This window comes from Sceloporus undulatus, chromosome 3 (assembly GCF_019175285.1).
Source record: "Sceloporus undulatus isolate JIND9_A2432 ecotype Alabama chromosome 3, SceUnd_v1.1, whole genome shotgun sequence".
Lineage (NCBI taxonomy): Eukaryota > Metazoa > Chordata > Lepidosauria > Squamata > Phrynosomatidae > Sceloporus > Sceloporus undulatus.
The window spans coordinates 202,988,847-203,008,913 of NC_056524.1; the positions used below are offsets into that span (position 1 = coordinate 202,988,847).

Below are 20,067 nucleotides of genomic sequence, written 5' to 3' on the forward strand. Positions count from 1 at the left end.
GCAGGGCCTTTGGCCCCCCGCCATCGTGTGAGAGGCCCATGGCGAGGGCGCAGGGCCTTTGGGGGGCAAGGGGAGCAAGCGGGGGCAAGGGGTGGAAATCGGCAAAATTTGCGTGTCCACCATTTTTTTAATAAAAAAGTGTCCTCCATTCGAAAATTTTGTCCTACATTTGTCCTGGTTTATTTATTTATTTATTTATTTATTTATTTATTGGCTTCAACCCCCAGTTGTCTGAGGGACAGCAACCCGGCCCCCGGGTCAAAAAGGTTGCCTACCCCTGCTGTAAACCAATGTTACTGAAAATAATACCCTGGACAGGCAACAGTTGCAACCTGTTGGCTACAAGCCAATGAAATATATAAAGAGCTCAAATATGGTACCCATCTGTTGGGGGGGGGGGTTGCTATGCCTCTACATCTGATAGTTTAAGAAAGACTGTTGTAGACCATACACTTGTATACTTGTCATTGAGAAGCCTGTATATTAGTTTGATTAGCTAACTGTACACCATAGAAAAGCTCTGACTGGAAGTAGGTTTCAAACATGTATGTGTGACAGAACTGGGTCCTTAAATCATATGTTGGTCAAGTTACTTTTTTCACTAAAAGTTCCCAAATCCTCTCACCAGCATGGCTATTGGATGTAATTCAACACAGTGATGGACAATACGTTGGGGAAGGCTTTTCTGAGCTAGTAAAAGCATAACTGTAATCCAGGCATTTTATTTCCGGAGTGTATATTCATCAGGGTATATATAGATCAAGGTATACACATTTGGAAAATGACAAGAGTTTGGCAAAGATTTTATTTATTTATTTATTTATTTGGAATTCTAGTTTACACAATCCCTCTGCTATCATGGCAATGCTGGCCAGCAAATTCCCCGGGTTCTAGCCCAATGATAAAGCCTGTGGTTTGCATTCAGATCATTACTGGTTTAATTTCTGCCATGTCAGTGAAAGGATTTGGGGAGCCAGTTGGAAGAGATTTCTGCCCGAGAATGTATCCACACTGCAGAAATAAAGCAGTTTGACAGCACATTAACTGTCATAGCTCTAACCTGTGGAATCATGGGATTTGTAGATTGGTGAGCTTTCAGCCTAGACTGTCAGAGAGCTCTGGTGCCTCATCAAACAATAAATCCCAAAATATTGTAGGATAGGGTCATGGTAGTTAAAGTCATGTCAAACTGCTTTATTTCTGCAGCATGGAAAGTTATAATGACAGCTTTATACCATTATTTCTTTCTTAATGTTTTATCTATTCCATTTCATTCCCAAACATAACTATTAACATTAGTTAATAATCCATTTGTTCCATTTATGTTGCCCCACATTTATTTCATCCAGTAGAAGTGTGTCAAGCTGAGAGATTATGACTTGGGATGGCCTGGTGTTTCTCAGTCAGCCTCAAGGTTCAGGGGAAATATGAGCCTGGGTCTCCACAGCCATAGTCTGAGCATTGTCTGTAGGGCAGCTTCATATGTGTCACCTACTAATCCTTGATGCCTCGAAGAGTGGAGGTGCCTGGCTTTGCTGGATCCATCTCCCAGTGTTTTAACAACACCCTGTCCGTTTACTGCCCTTTAATGGGGCTGAAAAGTTGAGTTGATTCACTTGATTAGAGTAATCAGTTAAGGTAACATTCCTAAGTGGATGTATTCACAAATATCATTGAAATCAATAAATTTCAGAGTAAGATGCATAACCTCACAGCATTATTCAAATATTTTGATATTTTTAAATGGTTATCATAAAGTAAATAGCTGAATTTGGAGGGGAAAACTTACTCTGTTGGAAACATTTAAGAAAACACAGATGTCCCAAACTATCACAGAAGAAGCAGTCTTCCTTATGCAGATAGTAATCCCTGCCACAAATACACAAACAGTTATATTTCTTCTGATATATTGTTTTATTCACAAGCATGGTGATGGAGATTGATTGAAATTCATCTAGTTAATCAACTAAGATTTCTAAAATCAAATCAGTAGTTCCACTTTACAGCTGGCTGCATACATCTGACTGCTAAGACACAGTAGGTAGCTGCATTAGAGAAGCAATATCAAATGAAGCTGGCAGCAGAACAATTGAAACAAGGATAAATTGAGCAGAAATCTGTTATGAATTTGAGTGTTGATGTCTAGCAGGGACATCAGCAATGCTCACTTTGCCTTACAGCTCATTATTTTGCATGAGCTCCTTAAATGCATGTTAAAATTTCATAAGTAGTTCCAAATGGGAAAGAATGTAGAATGTTAATAGGTGTGGCCAAAAGACTGAAATGTTACTTCTTTAGATTACTCCCAGAATCCCTTGCCAGCATAGTCACTTATCATGCAAGCTGGGAATTCCAGTAGTTGTGCCAAAGTGAGAATAGTTTCTAAGTTCTGGTCTTTGTTAATACTGTTTTAATCTTAATTTCATATGTTTTAACTATATGTGTTTTTATAGTATTTTATGCCTTTTTGTAAACCACCTTGAGTCCTAATCTAGCAGAAAAGCAGGATATAAATAAAGGGATGAATGGATGGATGGTCTGGATTTCCCAAGATATCCAACACTGCTTAGACCAAATGTGGGCAACACAGGCAATCCCACTATCAAGCTGTGAATCCTGCTGGAAATCCTTAAAGTCTATGATCTATAAAGAAATTTTACTTATAATTAACTATAAAGACATTTTTGAAATGTTTAAAGTTTCTGCTTTTACCCATCTAACATTAATAAGGGGCTAAAATACTACTCCAAAACAGAACAGAATGTATTTTCAAATTGAGAGTTCAGTTCCTTCAAAATCCTCAGTTCTTGTCTTTCTAAAACAACCTGAAAAATACACAACCTTTCAAGATCTTCAGATTTTCTCATAAGGTAGTACGTTAAAAATAAAAACAAGTTGGAAGAGGAAGGATACCTTTTTTGTGACATTTTTCCATGTGAAGCGATCTTGGGATCTCAAAAGCTTATATTCATCTTTTTTGTTCTTGTAGCTAGCCCAAAAGGAACTACTGGTTGTTGTTGTTTTTTCTGGCCCACAGAGATACCTCTGGGTTTTTGTTGTTGTTGTTTTAAATCTTGAACTAATCCTTAAGTATGAATAATTCCTTTTTGCTGGCAGCAGACAGGATTGGGGGAGGGACTCACTAGGCTGGATTTCTGCAGGATGTTAACCATATCTTCACCAACTAGTAGGTGTTGCAATATTTTGGTTATAGTTCCTTTGATATGTGTGATTATTTAGGTAATTACAAGTGAAAGTGAGTAGGCTTAGTCTGTGACCTTCACTTTAGTGATTGTGAAGAATGATGATTGTGAAGAATGCTGATGTATTTTGTGACTAATGTCTTTTTTTTTTTTTTAATCTGTGACTTAGATGCGAACAGAATCAGAGGATGGTTTCCAAGGAGGTGTGTAGAGAAATGCCTGTATGATTCTGAAACTGATCAACCTCTGGATGGAGAAAAGAAAACAAGATAGGCCTCCCACCCACCCTTTTTTATATATAGTTAATAGGAAAGTTTCTTTCTGACCACTGTCTTCTTACTTGAAATGTTCTGTATATTACTATAGACCTGCTTATTGATCAAAGGCTGTGTTGCGGTATGTTCACAGGAATGGGTGTCCCAGTGCCATAACCTTAAATACCTTTTGCCATTTTTTGTAATGGAGGAAGCCATTCCATGGATGCCTTTTTATATTAAAGCTTTCACTGGTCCAGATCACATTTGATCCATTTTCCTTTTTTTAAAAAAGATAAAATCATTTTTGTTGTTTATTTTCCACAATGTTCATTTAAAGATACTGGTTTGTATGTGTAGTCTGCTTTTCTTATCTGTTACTGCTGTATTGCCAGTTGGTCCTTTTATTTCCCACCCTGGAAAATGTATGAGAGAAATGAATGAATGAAGATGTAAGTAGAAGATTTGATACCTGGAATTCTTTTGCAATCATGTGGCAACTTTTTTTGTGAATCAGAAATAAAATACCAAGATGTATTATGTATAAGTCTCCAGTGTATATTTAGAGATGAATATACTGCAATTTTGTGGAAGAGCTCTCACTGTAAAGTCATATGGTAAAGGGGAAAATTGTAATATAATGTTGGCTTAGCCTTCTATCATCACAGCATATTATTGCAGGGATGTCGCAGGAGGAGATACTCTGTACTTTCTTGCTCAGTGTCTCTGACCCCAAATGTGCAAGCCAAGGAGCTTGCAGATTCTCCTCGATCCCCTTTGCTACCAATCAGCTACAGAGCTATGTATAGCTATATGCTAACTGCAGCAATGCTGGGGTAAAAGGTGGCAGCCTCATGCGAGGGGTGTGTGTGCAGAGACTATCCCTTCTTCCTCTGATGCGTAAGGATAGCAGGAATGTATGTGGGTCTTCCTCACACACATACTGTAGGTTAGCATTGGCTAGAGCTGCACACCTGACATGGAATCAAGAAGAGGGAACAGCCCCTAAACTCCAAATGAATGCTACTCAGAGCAATGGTTAGTGGAGCCATTGGCTGTGAGCAGTTGACTTGTAGTCTACAACAAATTTCCAGGAAAGAAAGAGAAACAATTGTTATCAATGGGCACAAATACGGTTGCCAGTCCCAGGCGCACAAAGGCACACAAAAAAACCCCTGCTGTTGGCCATTTCAGATAGTTGAAGCAGCTCTGCTCCAAATGGCAGCATGAGTACGCTGATGAAGACTTATACTCTTGTCAGTGCACTCATTGGATCTTGGGCTACAAGTAAAGAAATCTGTCATTTGGGGGCATCGTTATGTAGGTGTTTCATGGATGGAATAGATGCTAGGCATTAAGAAATGGGTACATCAATTTGCCTCAGTAAAAACAAGCTGTACACCCCCCTCCCCGTTTCTTTGTAGATCCAGGCCACAATAGCAGACTGAAAGTAGGCAAGCCTTGCTTTGAGACCTGGTAGATTTCAAAAGTCCTTCGCCAAATATTCTTCAGAAAGTTTAGCAGTGTAGACCAAACTAAGCCCTACTTTTATAGACTAGTAACTGAACCGGAGGGATGTCAGTGATGTGATACCTCAAAGGATTAAGTCAGCCTTCCTCCCTCACAAAAATATGGGGGGGGGAGAACAAATGTAAATATAAATCAATACTATTTTTTGCTGGTTTGTGACTATGCAAAAAATTTCTACCATCTTACTCCACAACATGTAGCCTTAGGCTGACCACAATCTTACAAGAGTAATTAGCAACATTTAAAACTGCTTTTGGTATAATAAACAGATCTGGGAATACCTGTTTCCTAACCAGCAGTCACTACCCACAGGGGCCACAATCCCACATCTAGTGAGTAATGTGTTAGTGATCCCCCCCCCCCACAGAGAGAGAGAGAGAGAGAGAGAGAGAGAGATCATTATACACTCCTCCCACCCCTATAACATAGCTTTAAATGCATGGAGTGTATTGTCATGGCCTGTTGACTGAAAACAATGTTTTGAAGCATTATTGCAGCTATAAAACTGCTGAAATGTCTGTCTCTGTCACCTGGAAGTTACTGGACTACTATTGGAGTGCAGAGGCATAACCTAGCTCAGTACTACTCAAATTGGTGGTTGTGAACCAGTGTCAGTCTGCAAGCCATTGGCTGCCAGTCTGCATAGCTTCCATGAAAGGGAAATGTGTAGCTACTGGGCACAAATATGGTACCAGTCACTGACACATGGGGTGGTGGGATCAGTGGTACCTAGCATGAGATAGCATGAGAAGCAATGATTGTCAGCTTTTGCTGTCTTGATAGATTAGCACTCTTCACAATACTACATTCTAGGAAATGGATTCTTAACAGAAGAAGGTATTTCCAAAAGTGCTGTTTATTTTTCACATTCATTTTTTTTTCCAAACCAGCAATATTACAATCAGTTTGTTCCTCGACAGAATTTGGATAGAAAAAAGGTATGTACATTTGATGTTAATATGTTTTGAGTGTCCATCACAGAATAGTGAAATGCATGGCTTCATTTCCTCAGAAAAAATATTTTACAAACATGACTGTACAAATCAAGACACTGAGCATATCATAATAATATATTACATGCCTCCGCTAGAGGGTACAGCCACTGAGTAAGGAGCAGATTAAATTAGCATGCAGTCATACTAACCTAGTCAGGCCAGTACAATTTCATGGTAGTCTCTTAACACCACCACAAGTTTTTTTGGAGAGAGGCTGTTCCATCTCAGGAAGAACAGCCATTTGTCCCAGCTATTCAAACCATCAAGCCTCTTCATTTCTGTTAGGGGATGTGATGAAGAACAGTGGTGAAGTAGCAAGCAGCTTCCCAATATGTTTTGTACAATACAAATCACCTACTCCACTTGAACACCTTAACCATTTTTATACAAGGTGCACTTCAACCCAGTACTACCAACTGTGTTTTTCCATTTTTAAATAGGACGAGACCTCCCCAGTTGTTTTATTTTGGTCCTTCATTAGCCAACTAAGTAGTGCCTTGAGAATGCTTTCGTAGTCCATGGTAGAGACATATAGCCCACTCCCTACATGTTAGAAGCATAGAGTCCATCAATTTGGCTCCTGAAGTGTTTAGATACTTCTGTTCTCTTTGCCTTCAGTGTTGGGGTCAAGAGTCCATTTTCAACTGTGAACATATCTGGATGAAGGTAGATATCTTTCACCTGGTAATAGGAAAAATATTTTGTCATGAACAGGAATGTTCAACATGTTTGTTTGAAGTACAAAATATGTAATTTGCCTTGCATCCAAGACTGACCATAAAAAAAATACCATTCCTTGAGTCAAAAATTATACAATAGTTCTTCAAATAGGTATCCCTTGTTCATTTTTGTACTACAGTGGACCCTTGTTATATGCTGGGGTTTGGTTCCAAGATCCCCCGTGGATAACAAAATCTGTGTATGCTGAAGTGCCAATAAATATAATGACATAGCAAAATGTTGTCCCTTATAAAAAATGGAAAATCAAGGTTTGATATTTGAAATTTATACTATTTTTTTTAACATTTTCAAACCATGGATGCTTGAATCAGTGTATAAAAAAATCTGTGTATACGAAGGGCTAACTGTAATTGAGCAAGTGGTGTCAATTATTTCCTTTTTTTATTCTGTGCTTTCAAATTGTTTTTGAACATATCACTGGGTTTTCTTGGTAGGATTTGTTCAGAGATTTGCCATTGCCTTCCTCTGAGGCTAAGAAAGTGTGACTTGTCCATGTTCCCCTAGTGGGTTTCTATGGCTGGACAAAAATTTGAACCCTGGCTATCCAGAGTCCTAGTGCAACACTCAACCCACTATACCATGTTTTTTTACACAGCACAAGTGCTCCGTGCCACAGGTTTTTTTTATTCACCCTCAGCCATTTTTAGAAAAGTTGTTTAATACCAGGTATACAAATAAGGACTGTTTGTCCTAAATGTGATAATTATTTTATTAATTATTTATTATTAATTTATATTTTATATATGATCTTATTAAATTTAGTCATTCAAATACATTTATTTTCATTATCTATTAAAATATATATCTCTTTATCAATAAGTATCAGAATAGCTTACAAGCAACAAGTTACATGTTTCCTCTTCCATACCAATAATTTCTCACTCCACCCCCATTACAGTAGTGACATTTGAGCAAACTAGGCAAGTTGTGAATTTGTCAGATCATTGTGTGTTTTAGATACTTGACCTATACAGTATATTCCATGTAGATTTTAAGCCTGAAACCGATTCTTAGTCCCAGCTAGTGTGGACTCACTGAATGAAGAGAAGCTGCATAAATGTTTGATTTACCAAGGTTTCTATTGGTTCAACAAATCTAATGTAACTGGGATGAACTACTGGACTTAAACTAAAATCAGATACATTGAAATTACTCCAGTATCACTTTGGAAAATCTTCATCCTTTTTGTATAAAAATAAGAAAACTGTATGTGTATGCCGTCAAGTTGCCTGTTGATTTATGGCACCCCCTTGATTTCATTGGGGTCCATTAATTTCTTAGGCAAGGAATACTCAGAGGTGGTTTTGCCAGTTCCTTGCTCTGAAATGTCGTGTACGGTACCTGATATTAAGTACCATTCAAGTACTAAATAGAGCAGATCCTGCCCAGCTTCCAAGATCAAACAGGATCTGGTGCCTTTAGGGTATTTAGGCCATATAAATAATAGTCTCTAATATATTATAATGCTATTTCACCCTCTTCTTAAAGAGCTGTGCCAAATCTTTTTCATTATGCATTACAAATAATATTTGAAGTTATTTAACAGTAGCAGCTTTGAGAAAATTTCTGTATGAATAACTACGCACCTGTTCAAAAGACTTGAGGCCGGCTTCTTTCCCCAATTTGACCATATCCATCAAGACAGCTTTTTTCACTGCCTAGAAGCAACAAAGGTGGTTTTTTAAAGAAAAAAAATCAGCAATATTTTATCATGTCTGAAACAAGAGAAGGGTTATGCCCTTTGAGGAAGAGAACGAGAAACTGCAAAAACCGAGAAACCAAATGAGAAATTTAGATTGGGAAAGGATTCAGTTAATCTAGCTCAAGGAGCTCAGATTCTGCAGAATAATGTAGACAAGATTAGGCTGATAAGTAATCAATCTATAATATTAAAGGGAATCCCTCCCTTGAAAAAATTTAGACCCATTTTAACTTTTGACCTTTTTTTCCATAGAATGTACCAAAATCCAATGGATCATAATGAATAATATGACAAGCAATTTTTAAAAACCGTTTTGTCATATTAATGGCAACAGGTTACTTTTGAAGGGCTATATAACAAGTTGCATACTGAATTATTTTTCAAATAATAACTCATAGGTTAACTCACCCACTCTTGACACAGTTAGGTTACCCTTGAACAATTGTAGAAGGATTTTTTTGGGGGAAAAATCTTCCCACTCAAATGGTACACTCAGAAGAATATAAAGAGTTCAAGATATAAGTAATGTAAACATTTATCTTCAGCCATGGCATGAGCAATTCCACTAGCTTAGAACTGGGTAACATAACAACTCTCCAGATGTTCTTCAACAACAACCCCCATCAGCCCTGGCCAACAAACCAAAGATGATAGGAGGTGGAGTCCAACAAAATATGGAGATCCACATGTCTCCTACTTTTGTACTAACTCCTTCCTCTTGTCATTTGACCCATTATGTCAGTCTAGGTGGACAAATCCCAATTCAGAATTTCTGTTCCTTTGTGCATCTATTTTCCTCCCATCTATTTTAAATGTGGAAGGCGGGCTATACTGAAGATATGGAGGCACATGAATACTGTATTTTCTGGCATATAAGACTACTTTTTAACCCAGGAAAATCTTCTCAAAAGTTGGGGGTTGTCTTATACGCCGGGTGTCATATTATAGGGCAGGTGCTAAAACTTCTGAGCTGGACAGGAGAATCTGCGGTCACAGCCACGGCCGCATCCCTGCCATATGCGGTGATTGTATGAAAGCAGCTACCGCTCTGATAGTCTTGGAGACAGGGAGCACTGGGCAGGCAGGGAGAGCTGACCAATCCAAGGAGGCTTTGTATACAACAAGGTTTCCTGCTAAGAACCTGCATGTCATAAGCATTTGAATTATCATATTGAAATCAAATCTGATGTTTTTTAAATTTTGATTTGGTGTGCGTTGGAAGAGGGGTAGTCTTATATAGTGAGTGCATCCCAAACTCTATATTTTAACTGGAAAAGTTGGGGGTCGTCTTATATGCCCAGTCGTCTTATACACCGGAAAATATGGTAGTCCTATTCAAATAACTATATAAAAGTTTTAAATGAGAGGAGAGGCCACAGCTTTCCACATTATCTGAGGACCAATGTTTTCACACAGGTCCACTGGCACATCCAGTTATTAAGTAGCACATAGCAAGGTAAAGACAATTAGCCCAGCACACGCTATCACAGGCTCTCTTTCAAATTAAGGAAGCTGATTTTCAGAAAACAAAGAGTGATACTTACTGCATTTTTACAGAGCTCCTCATATGAACCTTTTACTCCCAGTTTTTCTGCAAACTCTGGAAGTATCTCTGGATCCGGAACCACCACACCCACCAAGAAAGACTGTTTGAAAAAGCAGAGGAATATTCAGACTACAGGTAGCATGTAGGAGTGAGGGGTGGATGTTAAATGAGAAACGTTGGCACTGATTAACATAGAACACATCACCTTAAATCTGGACTTTGGAGCCAAGAGATCGCACATGTCATTTTATGTTAAGAAAATTGTGTGCTTTTTATGAGCTTGTAGTCTATTACATTCCTGCAGTTACACTGCACAGCAGCAAAGCATGTCTCAATTTGCCTGCTCAGATTGGATCATCTTGCTCACAAAGCAAGCAAGTCAACACTGTGATTTATTTCATGTATTTCTCTAAAAAGAGCATGCTTACCTGGAGGCTATCTCCATGCACAAAGACCTGTGCCACAGGACCACTTCTGATGTAGATGTTTTCAATCTTTTCAGGTGCAATGTATTCTCCTTGAGCTAGTTTGAAGATGTTCTTTTTTCTGTCAATGATCTTTAGTGCCCCAGTCTACAGGAAAATATTATTTTAAAACCAAACAAAACCAGATTCGCTTATATTGTATTATTCAGGAATATATTTGTATGCCCAGTTTCAATAAGAGGAAGCAAATAAAAATAGCATTGCAGCTTTTTAAGGCAATTCCAACTTTGTAAAATACAAGAATAGTATATCTTACTAACAATAGACCAGTATTAATGATTCCAAAACAATCCATTTCCTGCTAATATTAGGGGAGAGATTGGCTAAACCAGGCTGACCTGGAACATCACAGAAACTGATAATCATGGGGCCAATTGTTCATACGCTGACATACCAAGGTATGTGCAAAACCTTCCTAATCATGAATGCACTTTATGAAAAGTTATGCCTTGTGGTTACAACCCAGGTTCAACTCAAGGCATGTAGCTGCTTGAGACAAAAAAAACAAAGTGACACGGAGACACCCCTTTCACCCTAAACAAGCCAAATGGACTGTCAGGGGATTCTTTCTGTTGGTGGGATAGCAGCTTGATTTCACCTGAGGGTGACAGACTATCTGGAATACACAGCTCTGTCCAAGAAAGGACACCAAGCAGAAGTTGGCCAATGCTGTCCTTTCCACATCACCCAGTATTTCACTCTTCCTTATGCAGGAGTAAGCAATTTGGGTGGTAATTTGCCGGACATGAGTCCAGTTGACCTCTAGTGACCTTGGAGGTCTCTGATTCAAAGGATCACCATAAGTAAAAGTCGACTTGATGGCACATAACAACATGATTGGCCAAGCAGAGGTTTGCCCAGGCTAACATTCTTTGATGGAATCCCAGCCAACAACAGGCACTATGTGATCCTCTGGTAGACTATAATCTACCTCCTGACACCCAGTGTACAGGCATGTGCAATAGGTTTTATTAATTTATAACACAGTTCCTGAAGTTAGCAATCCAATGCCAAAAACAGTTCACTATATTATCAAGGAAGCATATCTTCATACTCCTCTCTACAACAGCTACGAAAATCATAGCCTAGTGCAGGTTTGGGGCTATATTAAAAGCTTTTATGGCTTCAAATCTTCATTAAAAATGCTTGTTACAGTCCAAAAATCAGTGTAGAGGGCAAGTTAACCCCACTGAATATGATTTTGGCTTTTATGTTCAGAACTATGCATTTGGGGAATATTGCTCTCCATTCCCTTCTCAAAGGAAGGAAGTTTCTACATCTTTGGTTTCTTTAAGGTGTTCTTTCGATATAGCCACCTACAAAAAATACTTGGGGATCAATGTTTAATGATCACCTGCTTACCGGCATCCATTTCCCAATATCTCCAGTATGAAGCCACCCATTCTTGTCAAGTGCTTCGGTTGTTCTTTTGGGATCCTTCAAGTAACCTTTGAATACATTCGGCCCTTTAATGCAGATCTAAATAAGGTACACAAACATGTTAGTCCCCTTCTAGTTTTAAACAATTTCATACAGTGGCAAATCAGAGAAGGAATGCTTACCTCCCCTTCATTGTTTGACGCAAAGTAGTTCATATCAGGAACATCTTCAAGTTTTATTATGTTGCAAGCTAGGGGTGGTCCAACATGACCTAAACCAAGAACAGTGACTCAGAACAAGTACAGTGACTAAAACAATTATTTTTGTTCTCGGCGCAGTCCTTGCGTAGACAACTGTTCAGAACAAAAACATGCAGGTGGAATGTGACAACCATGACCAGGGTAAGTTCAGAGGTGACATGATAGCCATGTTTAAATATTTGAAAGGATGTCATGAAAGAAGGAGCATGTTTGTTTTCTGCAACTCCAGAGACTAGGACACAGAGCAATGGAAAAGAGATTCCACCTAACCATATATAGGATCACCTTTGAAGGTTTTCAAACAGAGGATGCATGGCCACTTGTCAGGAGTGCTTTGATTGCATGTTCCTGCTTGGCAGTGGGTTATACTGATGACCCTTGGGGTCTCTTCCAAATCTATGATACCATAGTTATCTCACCCCATTCCTTCTTGTAACTGCTGTGTTCTGAAGCAACTCTTATCCTACTTCATATTCATAGTTACACCATCTGGTCATAAACTATACTACTGAGGTAGGCAATCCAACAGCTCCCAGATATTTTTGGATTACAACTCCTACTGCATCAATGCCAACACTTGCTGAGCTTGTAGGAGATGGGGTTGAAAATATCTAGAGAGCACCACACTGCAGAGAGCTGACATAGATATACCCATAGGGACAAGGTTCCAGCCTCTCCCATCTGCCTTCTTAAATGGAAGTAAAATTTACAATCACATCTGGGTTTTGAAACCCATAATTGGCAGGAAAGAGAAGCATTAGCTGCAGTTTAAAAAGAGAGGAAGCAAAAAAAAAAAAATGCTGCTGTGACAGAACTCACAATATTTATGTGAAAGAACAATAGGATAGAGTTTAAAGAACAAAGAATTATTTCTTCCCTGCCCCCAAAAAGATTACTTTCTTGTAGCCTATGTGCAGTTTTTCTTTGATTTTCTTGCCTCCTAATATTTTAATTCTGGACTAAACATCAAGTCAAATAGTTTTCATCCATACTTAAGTTTGAAATATAATACCTGTTTTCCAGTCTCCTGGCAGTGAGAATGTACACCCAGCTGTGCATTCCGTCTGACCATATGCTTCAAAGATCTGGTTAGGAAGAGAAACTTGATTTGATACAACCCTTGTAACCCTAGTATAACAACATGAGCTAGGATGATTCAATAACATAATCCCACCAGATCTTTCTAATTCAACTAGAATCCTCAACATACAGCCATCATCCCACAACACACATAAAAGCATGCAATGGAGGGATGGGAAACTCTCTGGAATCCCACAGAGCAGTGCAGCAAAAACACACACAGAGAAAGAGAGAATTTCTAATTCCACTGACCTTGGATACAGAAGTATAGTATCAGATATTGCCTATAAGCATGTTGAACATTTACCAGTACAGGAGCAACCTATTTCACTAGCTGCTACTACATCAGCCAGTGTAGCGTAGTGGTATGAGTGTTGGACTAAGACTCTAGGAGACCAGGATTCAAATACCTGTCCAACCAGGGAAACCAGCTGGGTGATTTTGAGCAAGTCAAACTCTCTTAGCCTAAGAGGAAAGCAGTAGCAAACTTCCTCTGCATTTCTTTTGCCAAGAAAATCATCTCACAGAGTCATAACAAGTCAGAGTCAACTTGAAGGCACAGAACAACTACAACTACTACTTTTAAGCATTAGAAGCATGTTTGACTGAGCCCCATGGTACTTCCTAGTGTAAAGAGTGGACCCTACAGTACAAGACATGATGATTTCTGGAAAGTGTTTTCATATTATGATTTATCTTACTATGTTTTCCATCCTGTAGAGCACAAATTTATTTTTGCACTTACACTATACTCAAGGCTGAAAACTGACTTGAGTGTAGTGACTCAAGTCACTACACTAATTAATCTTTCTGCCATTTCAGGAGTATTAAGCACCTCTTGCCTGACAGAGTTTAGCAACTACCCTTAAAGTGTTTTGCAATAATGCAGTATCAAGGCACTTCATACTAATGAGATAGCACGAATCCCCTGTTTCTTTTTCATGAAAATATTGGTATTTGAGAGCCTAGCTTTAACTCTGTTAAAATAATTTGATATACTGTATGTATAAGCTGCTTTTGGCTATAATGGATAGCTGAAAGAATGTGTTATGAAATAAAAATTATATCCAGCATGGTGTCAATCAAAAGACATGTTACCAAACAGAAAACAGAAGCAAATCTATTCTGCTTAAACATGAGCCACATTTTTCATGGAAATACAGATCGCTCAGGGTGGCTCCATTTGTGGCTTTTCAGTGGAGAGTTTAATCATTTGTCCTGCTTTTAAAAATAAATAGTACCACTGGGAGTACAGTACTTTAATTAACAGAGATTAATATAGTTGAGTTTGTCAGGCAGTTGCCCAATGGAATTGGAAGCTACTTCTGTCCTATTTGGATCCATTCTTCCACATTATATTTTCACCAGACCCGTCCTTTGCCAACAAATGGGCTAGATGCACATCATAAAGCCAACTAATGTTTTGGAGGTGGAAGGCTTATAGGCTCTGAACTTACCTGACATCCAAAGGCTGCTCTGAGGAATGTTAGGACAGATGGAGATATTGGTGCAGCTCCAGTTACTACTATTCGCACCTTCCCACCCATGATATCCTGTAAAACAGAAAAGAGAATGTTAAACAATTGTCTCCAGCATATTTACTTCTTAGGAGATTATCGCACACCCAAATAAACCATCCTTTCCCTGAAGAGATAATATCACCTTATGGGTTGCTATTGGGTGTTACCGCACACCAAAATACCACCAATCCCTCTGGGCAACTACAACCTGTCCCTCAGCCATGCTTTGCTTGCCAATTTTGAAGTATGGAAGCTTTCTATACTTCAAAATCAGCAGGCTAAGCATGGCTGGGAGATGGGTTGTAATTGCTCAGTGGCATCGGTGGCATTTTGATGTGCAATAATACCCAATAGCAACCTGTAAGGTGAGCTTATCCCCTCAGGGAAAGGACGCTTTATTTGGGTGTGCGATAATATCCTTAGATTCAGGGCCAGAATGCCTCACTTCACATTTGATGAAAACTGCAGAGGGACAAACATACCTGAACTTTCTTGAACACTAGCTTGTCCCAGATGCTAGTATTTCGAAGGATGCCCTGCTTCACTTCGGCATGCTTTCTGTCCACAGCAATTTTCAACAAGAGTTTCTTCAAGCTTGTTTGGGCACCACTTTGTATCTACAAGAGATTGTATACAGAATTATGAATGTTGGTTTGGACCACCCAGGTGATTTTCCACAACTCTTCCCATACTTTCTGACAGTACTGCTTCCCTATTCCTCCTTCAGCTGTAATACATCCAATCCTATTTAGTGTGCTGGCACATTTTACAACTGTAACACATCAGACCCTAGACAGACAGGCCCTTACACTATGTTCAAGGCTGAAAACTGACTTGAGTGTAGTCCTGGAGAAATGCTAGGGTTGCCTTGCTGTTTCCAGATGCCCTCCAACCCTAGGACGTCACCAGGACATCCAGATGGGCACATGCAGCGGCGGCGGTGCTAAGAGGAGCCACTTTTCACCGTTCTTTTGCTTTCCGCATAGCCAAGCTGCACAATTTGGTTGCTGTGGCACGGCTACACAGAAAAGAGAGGAGGCTCTGGCTGCCTCTTTCTGGCTGGCTGTACCCCGCCATCACAGACATATTAAAGGAAAGCCCTAGGCTATGGCATTTTATTGTAATCTGTCATTCAGGATCCTTACAGTGGGTTTAAGCCTAAATAAGATAAAGTTGTTTTACAAAAATCTCTGACTATGAACACAACTGCTACCATTTCTATTGCAATATACAGAATCAAATTGAAATCTGTTTTAAATCAAGTCAACATTTCACCTTGTCATAGATCCTATTGAGCAGCCTTGGCACCACTGGAAAAATTGTTGGCTTCAAAGCTTTCATGTCATCAGTTAGAAATCTAATATCTCCTTGGAAGAATCCCACTTTTGCTCCATTGCTGTACATCACAGTCTGGAATGGAAACAGAGAATGTTCTTCAGTACATTTCTGTATCCTCAAATCAGATCAAGACTTCCAAGGTAAACCTTTTGCAGACCTTTACAATGACCTAGATATTATTCACTGACAAGTAATTGCCAAACGGTGATATTTGAGAATAGTGGATATATCAGCAGGAGGGATGATGGCCAATTTCCACTATCTTCTATGTTCAAATGGTGGTCAATTCTATTCAGAAACAAATTGTAACAGAGCACTAACCCATGTTTAAATTGTAGACAAAGAAAGTAAACACTGCTTTCTGTCAAAGAGGTCTAAGGATCAAAGGTAATTTAGGAAGTCATTTACCTGCACTACTCTCTCAAACATGTGAGCTAGCGGAAGATATGACATGGATATGTCTGATGGCTGGCAAGGAGAAGTCATCTGGAAGAAAAGAAGCAAGTGGTATTATGGTGGTGTTACCTCGTTGTCCTACAAAACTACTGAAAAGTTGCATGATTTCAATATAGGCCAGATGGGCAACTCAGTTGCAAGGGGGGATGGGGGCTCAATCATTCTCGTGCATTTATAAGGTTTGTATCTAAGATTTACAAAACAATTATTGTAAAACTTAAGGCTCTAATGTAGAAATTAAATTCAGTACATGGAGGGAAAGCAGGATAAAATTTGGAGCTTTCTTTATAGGTGAATATCAATATCAGCAAAAGAGGCTATCACGAGGATGATGCATCAGTGGAACTTGTATCCATTAAAGTTACATAAGATCAATAAAAAGTCTATTTACAAGTGCTGGAGAGGATATCAAGCAGTACAGAACACACATGGCTATACTGTTCTAAAATAATTAAAATCTAGAAAAATATTACCACATGGCAAAACAGAATGAAAAACCAAATCATGATACTTTATTGGATCCTTACTGATAATGTCAGTTTTTGATTTTGGTAGTTTAGTCTAAATGACTTAGCTTTGTATTATTTTTGTATTACTGATAAGTTTTTGATTATGATATGAGCTTTTGGGGTTTTTTAAAAGTGTTTTTGTCTTTTTTTAAATGAGGCTGCTCTACAGCGTATTAGTTTGACACCTGAACTTACCTCAATGCTCTTTATAAAAGCTGCAGCATTAGCAACAACACCTTCATGTGTTAGCAAGGCTCCTTTAGGGTCACCTATAAAACACATACACATGAATGAGATCTAGCTTTCAGAAACAGGGCATCCAAGAGGCATGCTATTCATGATGCCATTCTTGCTTTAAGAACTATACCTCAGTTTGACTGACTTTTAATTTTGAAGAAAAAATCCTTCAAGTGTTCCAGCCCTGCTATCAGCTTCTCAGTGTAGAAGCTACACTGTTTCCAGAAAAATATTCCATCATCCCACTACTCTTCCAAGCAGCTGTTTCTTCTTGCAAATGTGCTATTTGTATTGTAAGCACACTTTTCTGCATATTCGGCAGGTGTGTGCATAGGAAACAAGTCTGGTATGCCCAACCCAGATATGGAACACATTCTGGATAAAGGCCATGTAACTGCAGGCATGAAGTGACTGGTTTAACAATTCATTTTAGAAAGCAAGAACATTGTGGGCATGTAAATATATTGCATCATCACAAACAAGGGCATTTTACTATTACAGCTGGCAACATGTGATCTTTTCTTTAAGAGCAGTTCCACATAGCAGTACTGAAAGACTCCTGTTCAGCCCCTTGGCCATTGTGCTGTGGGATGCCACAGGGTTCCATTCTAACTCCTATGCTGAACATCTATATGAGGCCACCAGGGAAGTCTTTAGGAGTTTTGAGGACAGGTGCCATCAGTGTGCTGAAGACACTTAGCTCTACTTCTCCATGCTATTCAAGTCAGCTTGGGTTCTGAAGGTCCTGAGGCAATGCCTAGATGCTGGGCCAAAAAATACAAAAACAAAAACAAAAACAAAAACTGAAACTGAACTTAAGCTGAATCATGAAAAGATGGAGGTTTTATGGACTGATGGGTCTGGGCATTAGGTAGATTGCCTGCCCTTGATTGGGTGTGTGTGTAATCTAGGAATACTCCTACATCCATCCTTGTCACTGGAGGCCATATAGACCTAGTGGCTCAGAGTGCTTGGTGTCACCAACTATGGCCTTTCCTGAACATGATAACTTAGCCATAGTAGTCCATGCACTGTAACTCCACAGTTAGGCTGCTGCAATGCACGCTGTGTGTGGCTGGCCCTGAAGATGACTCAAACAATTATATTACTTCAGGTAACCCACCTGTTGTTCCACTTGTGAAGCAGACCATACTGAGATCTTCTGGTTTGGGAGGCTGAAATTAGATAATGTGAGTACTGAGTAGAACCAAATACATCACGTCATACCTGGTGATAAATAGGCATGGTTTATTGCGTAAACTGTAAAAATGAGTACTTACAACTGGTTTGCTCAAGTTGTTTCTTCCAAGTGTCTATAAAGGGAGGGGAAAAAACAGGATTATGCCATTCATTCTAGGGATGAGAATAGGTGGCACATGAAATGGCCTCTAAACTGATTTGTTCAGTTATAGATGACTGAAGCAAAAAAGTGTAGAATGAAGTTCTGAAGACAAGTACAGACTGAAAAAGTAGTTTTAGACTACAAGTTCCAATGGCCATACTGGCTGGAGGATCCTGGAAGTTGTCACTCAAAGAAATAATTTCCCCCCAAACTTCATATACAGGCACCCCTCCGTTTTTGCATGGGATCTGTTCCGGACCCCCTCGCAAAAATGAAAATCACAGATATTCAAGCACCATTGGCTTGAATGGGGGGGGGGTGCGCCTGCAAATACCCACGCGCACATGCTGTGGGCATGCACCCCATTATTAGCCCCTCCATTTGCCCCTTGTGAGTAAGCAAGGGTCGTGGATCTGATGTCTGCGAAAATGGAGGAGCGACTGTATAAATTTGACAAATCTTGATTAGAAATATTTCATCTATACCAGCAACTAACTTCTATTCATAATACTCACAACTGTAGAGAAAATCCTGATCTCTCTCTCTCTCTCTCTCTCTCTCTCTCTCACACACACACACACAGTTGAACTACAAGCCATTAAAAAGACACAGAAATCAACCTAGGGACAGTTCTTATCTTTAGACAACAATTGCCTGGTGCACTGACCATTTCAATTTTAACTTATGAATCCTATTGTGGGAGAAAGGTGGGATATCAATCCTGGAAAATAAATAAATAAATAGATAAATGAAAATTTATTTATTTATTTATTTATTAGATTTATATCTCATCTTTCTTCCAAAATAGGAGTTAAGATCTAGCTTTTATGGCTAGGTTTGTTATAAAAAGTGCCACGCTGGCAAATGCATGGAGAATGGTGTGGGCATTAAAAAGTTACAGTATAGGAAAGGGACTGAAAGCACATAGCCATGCAGCAAACACAGAAGAGACAAGTGCCACATGCTAAAAGATGGTCAACTGTTTATTAGTGTTTAAAAAGCCCACTAATAAACAGTTAACCATCTTTTAGCACATGGAGCTTGTCTCCTCTGTGTTTGCTGCATTAAAAGGTTACAATGTTTTTCTTTACATTGTCTATAAAAATGGAATATCATCAATATATGTAGATGAAGAGGCTCACAGATCACATCAGAAACTGTTCAACACCAAGCATAACAATAATCTATAAAATTGACAGGGAGCTAAGGCGGGTTACATACCGCCGTTTTGCGGCGGTCTGCCGCCGCCGCCACTTGCTCTGTGAGGGAGCTGTAGCAGCCACACCACGCGGCTCCTGTGCGGAGCAAAAAAGGAGCTCCAAAATGGAGCTCCTTCTTGCGGCGCCTCTATGACGTCGCGAGGTGCCGCTGGCGCATTCGTGACGTCATAGGCGCCGCAACACGTCTGGACACTATGCGTCCGATACGTAAACATGGCGGCCCCCATGTGGAAGGGGCGCCGCCATGTTGTACGTATGGAATACGTACT

The 20,067-nt window shown here is 39.4% G+C and overlaps 2 protein-coding genes across 6 annotated transcripts in view; one reads left to right on the top strand and one right to left on the bottom strand.

Moving 5' to 3' along the window:
* The window catches only part of ZDHHC6 (zinc finger DHHC-type palmitoyltransferase 6), a 30,505-nt gene extending 26,506 nt beyond the window's left edge, over nt 1–3,999 (top strand). For all 3 annotated transcript variants that reach the window (XM_042460035.1, XM_042460036.1, XM_042460037.1), the window contains one exon: nt 3,373–3,999. In XM_042460035.1, the coding sequence (XP_042315969.1) occupies nt 3,373–3,476 (104 nt within the window). In that variant the 3' untranslated portion in view covers nt 3,477–3,999. The remainder of the gene's footprint in view (nt 1–3,372) is intronic.
* A 1,825-nt stretch (nt 4,000–5,824) lies between these two features.
* The window catches only part of ACSL5 (acyl-CoA synthetase long chain family member 5), a 37,172-nt gene continuing 22,929 nt past the window's right edge, over nt 5,825–20,067 (bottom strand). For all 3 annotated transcript variants that reach the window (XM_042460188.1, XM_042460189.1, XM_042460190.1), the window contains exons 8-21: nt 18,517–18,549; nt 18,360–18,411; nt 17,195–17,268; nt 16,443–16,520; nt 15,972–16,106; nt 15,179–15,313; nt 14,634–14,729; nt 13,109–13,181; nt 12,019–12,107; nt 11,819–11,935; nt 10,400–10,543; nt 9,970–10,071; nt 8,310–8,381; nt 5,825–6,663 (exon numbers count right to left, since the gene is read on the bottom strand). In XM_042460188.1, the coding sequence (XP_042316122.1) occupies nt 6,526–6,663; nt 8,310–8,381; nt 9,970–10,071; nt 10,400–10,543; nt 11,819–11,935; nt 12,019–12,107; nt 13,109–13,181; nt 14,634–14,729; nt 15,179–15,313; nt 15,972–16,106; nt 16,443–16,520; nt 17,195–17,268; nt 18,360–18,411; nt 18,517–18,549 (1,338 nt within the window). In that variant the 3' untranslated portion in view covers nt 5,825–6,525. The remainder of the gene's footprint in view (nt 6,664–8,309; nt 8,382–9,969; nt 10,072–10,399; nt 10,544–11,818; nt 11,936–12,018; nt 12,108–13,108; nt 13,182–14,633; nt 14,730–15,178; nt 15,314–15,971; nt 16,107–16,442; nt 16,521–17,194; nt 17,269–18,359; nt 18,412–18,516; nt 18,550–20,067) is intronic.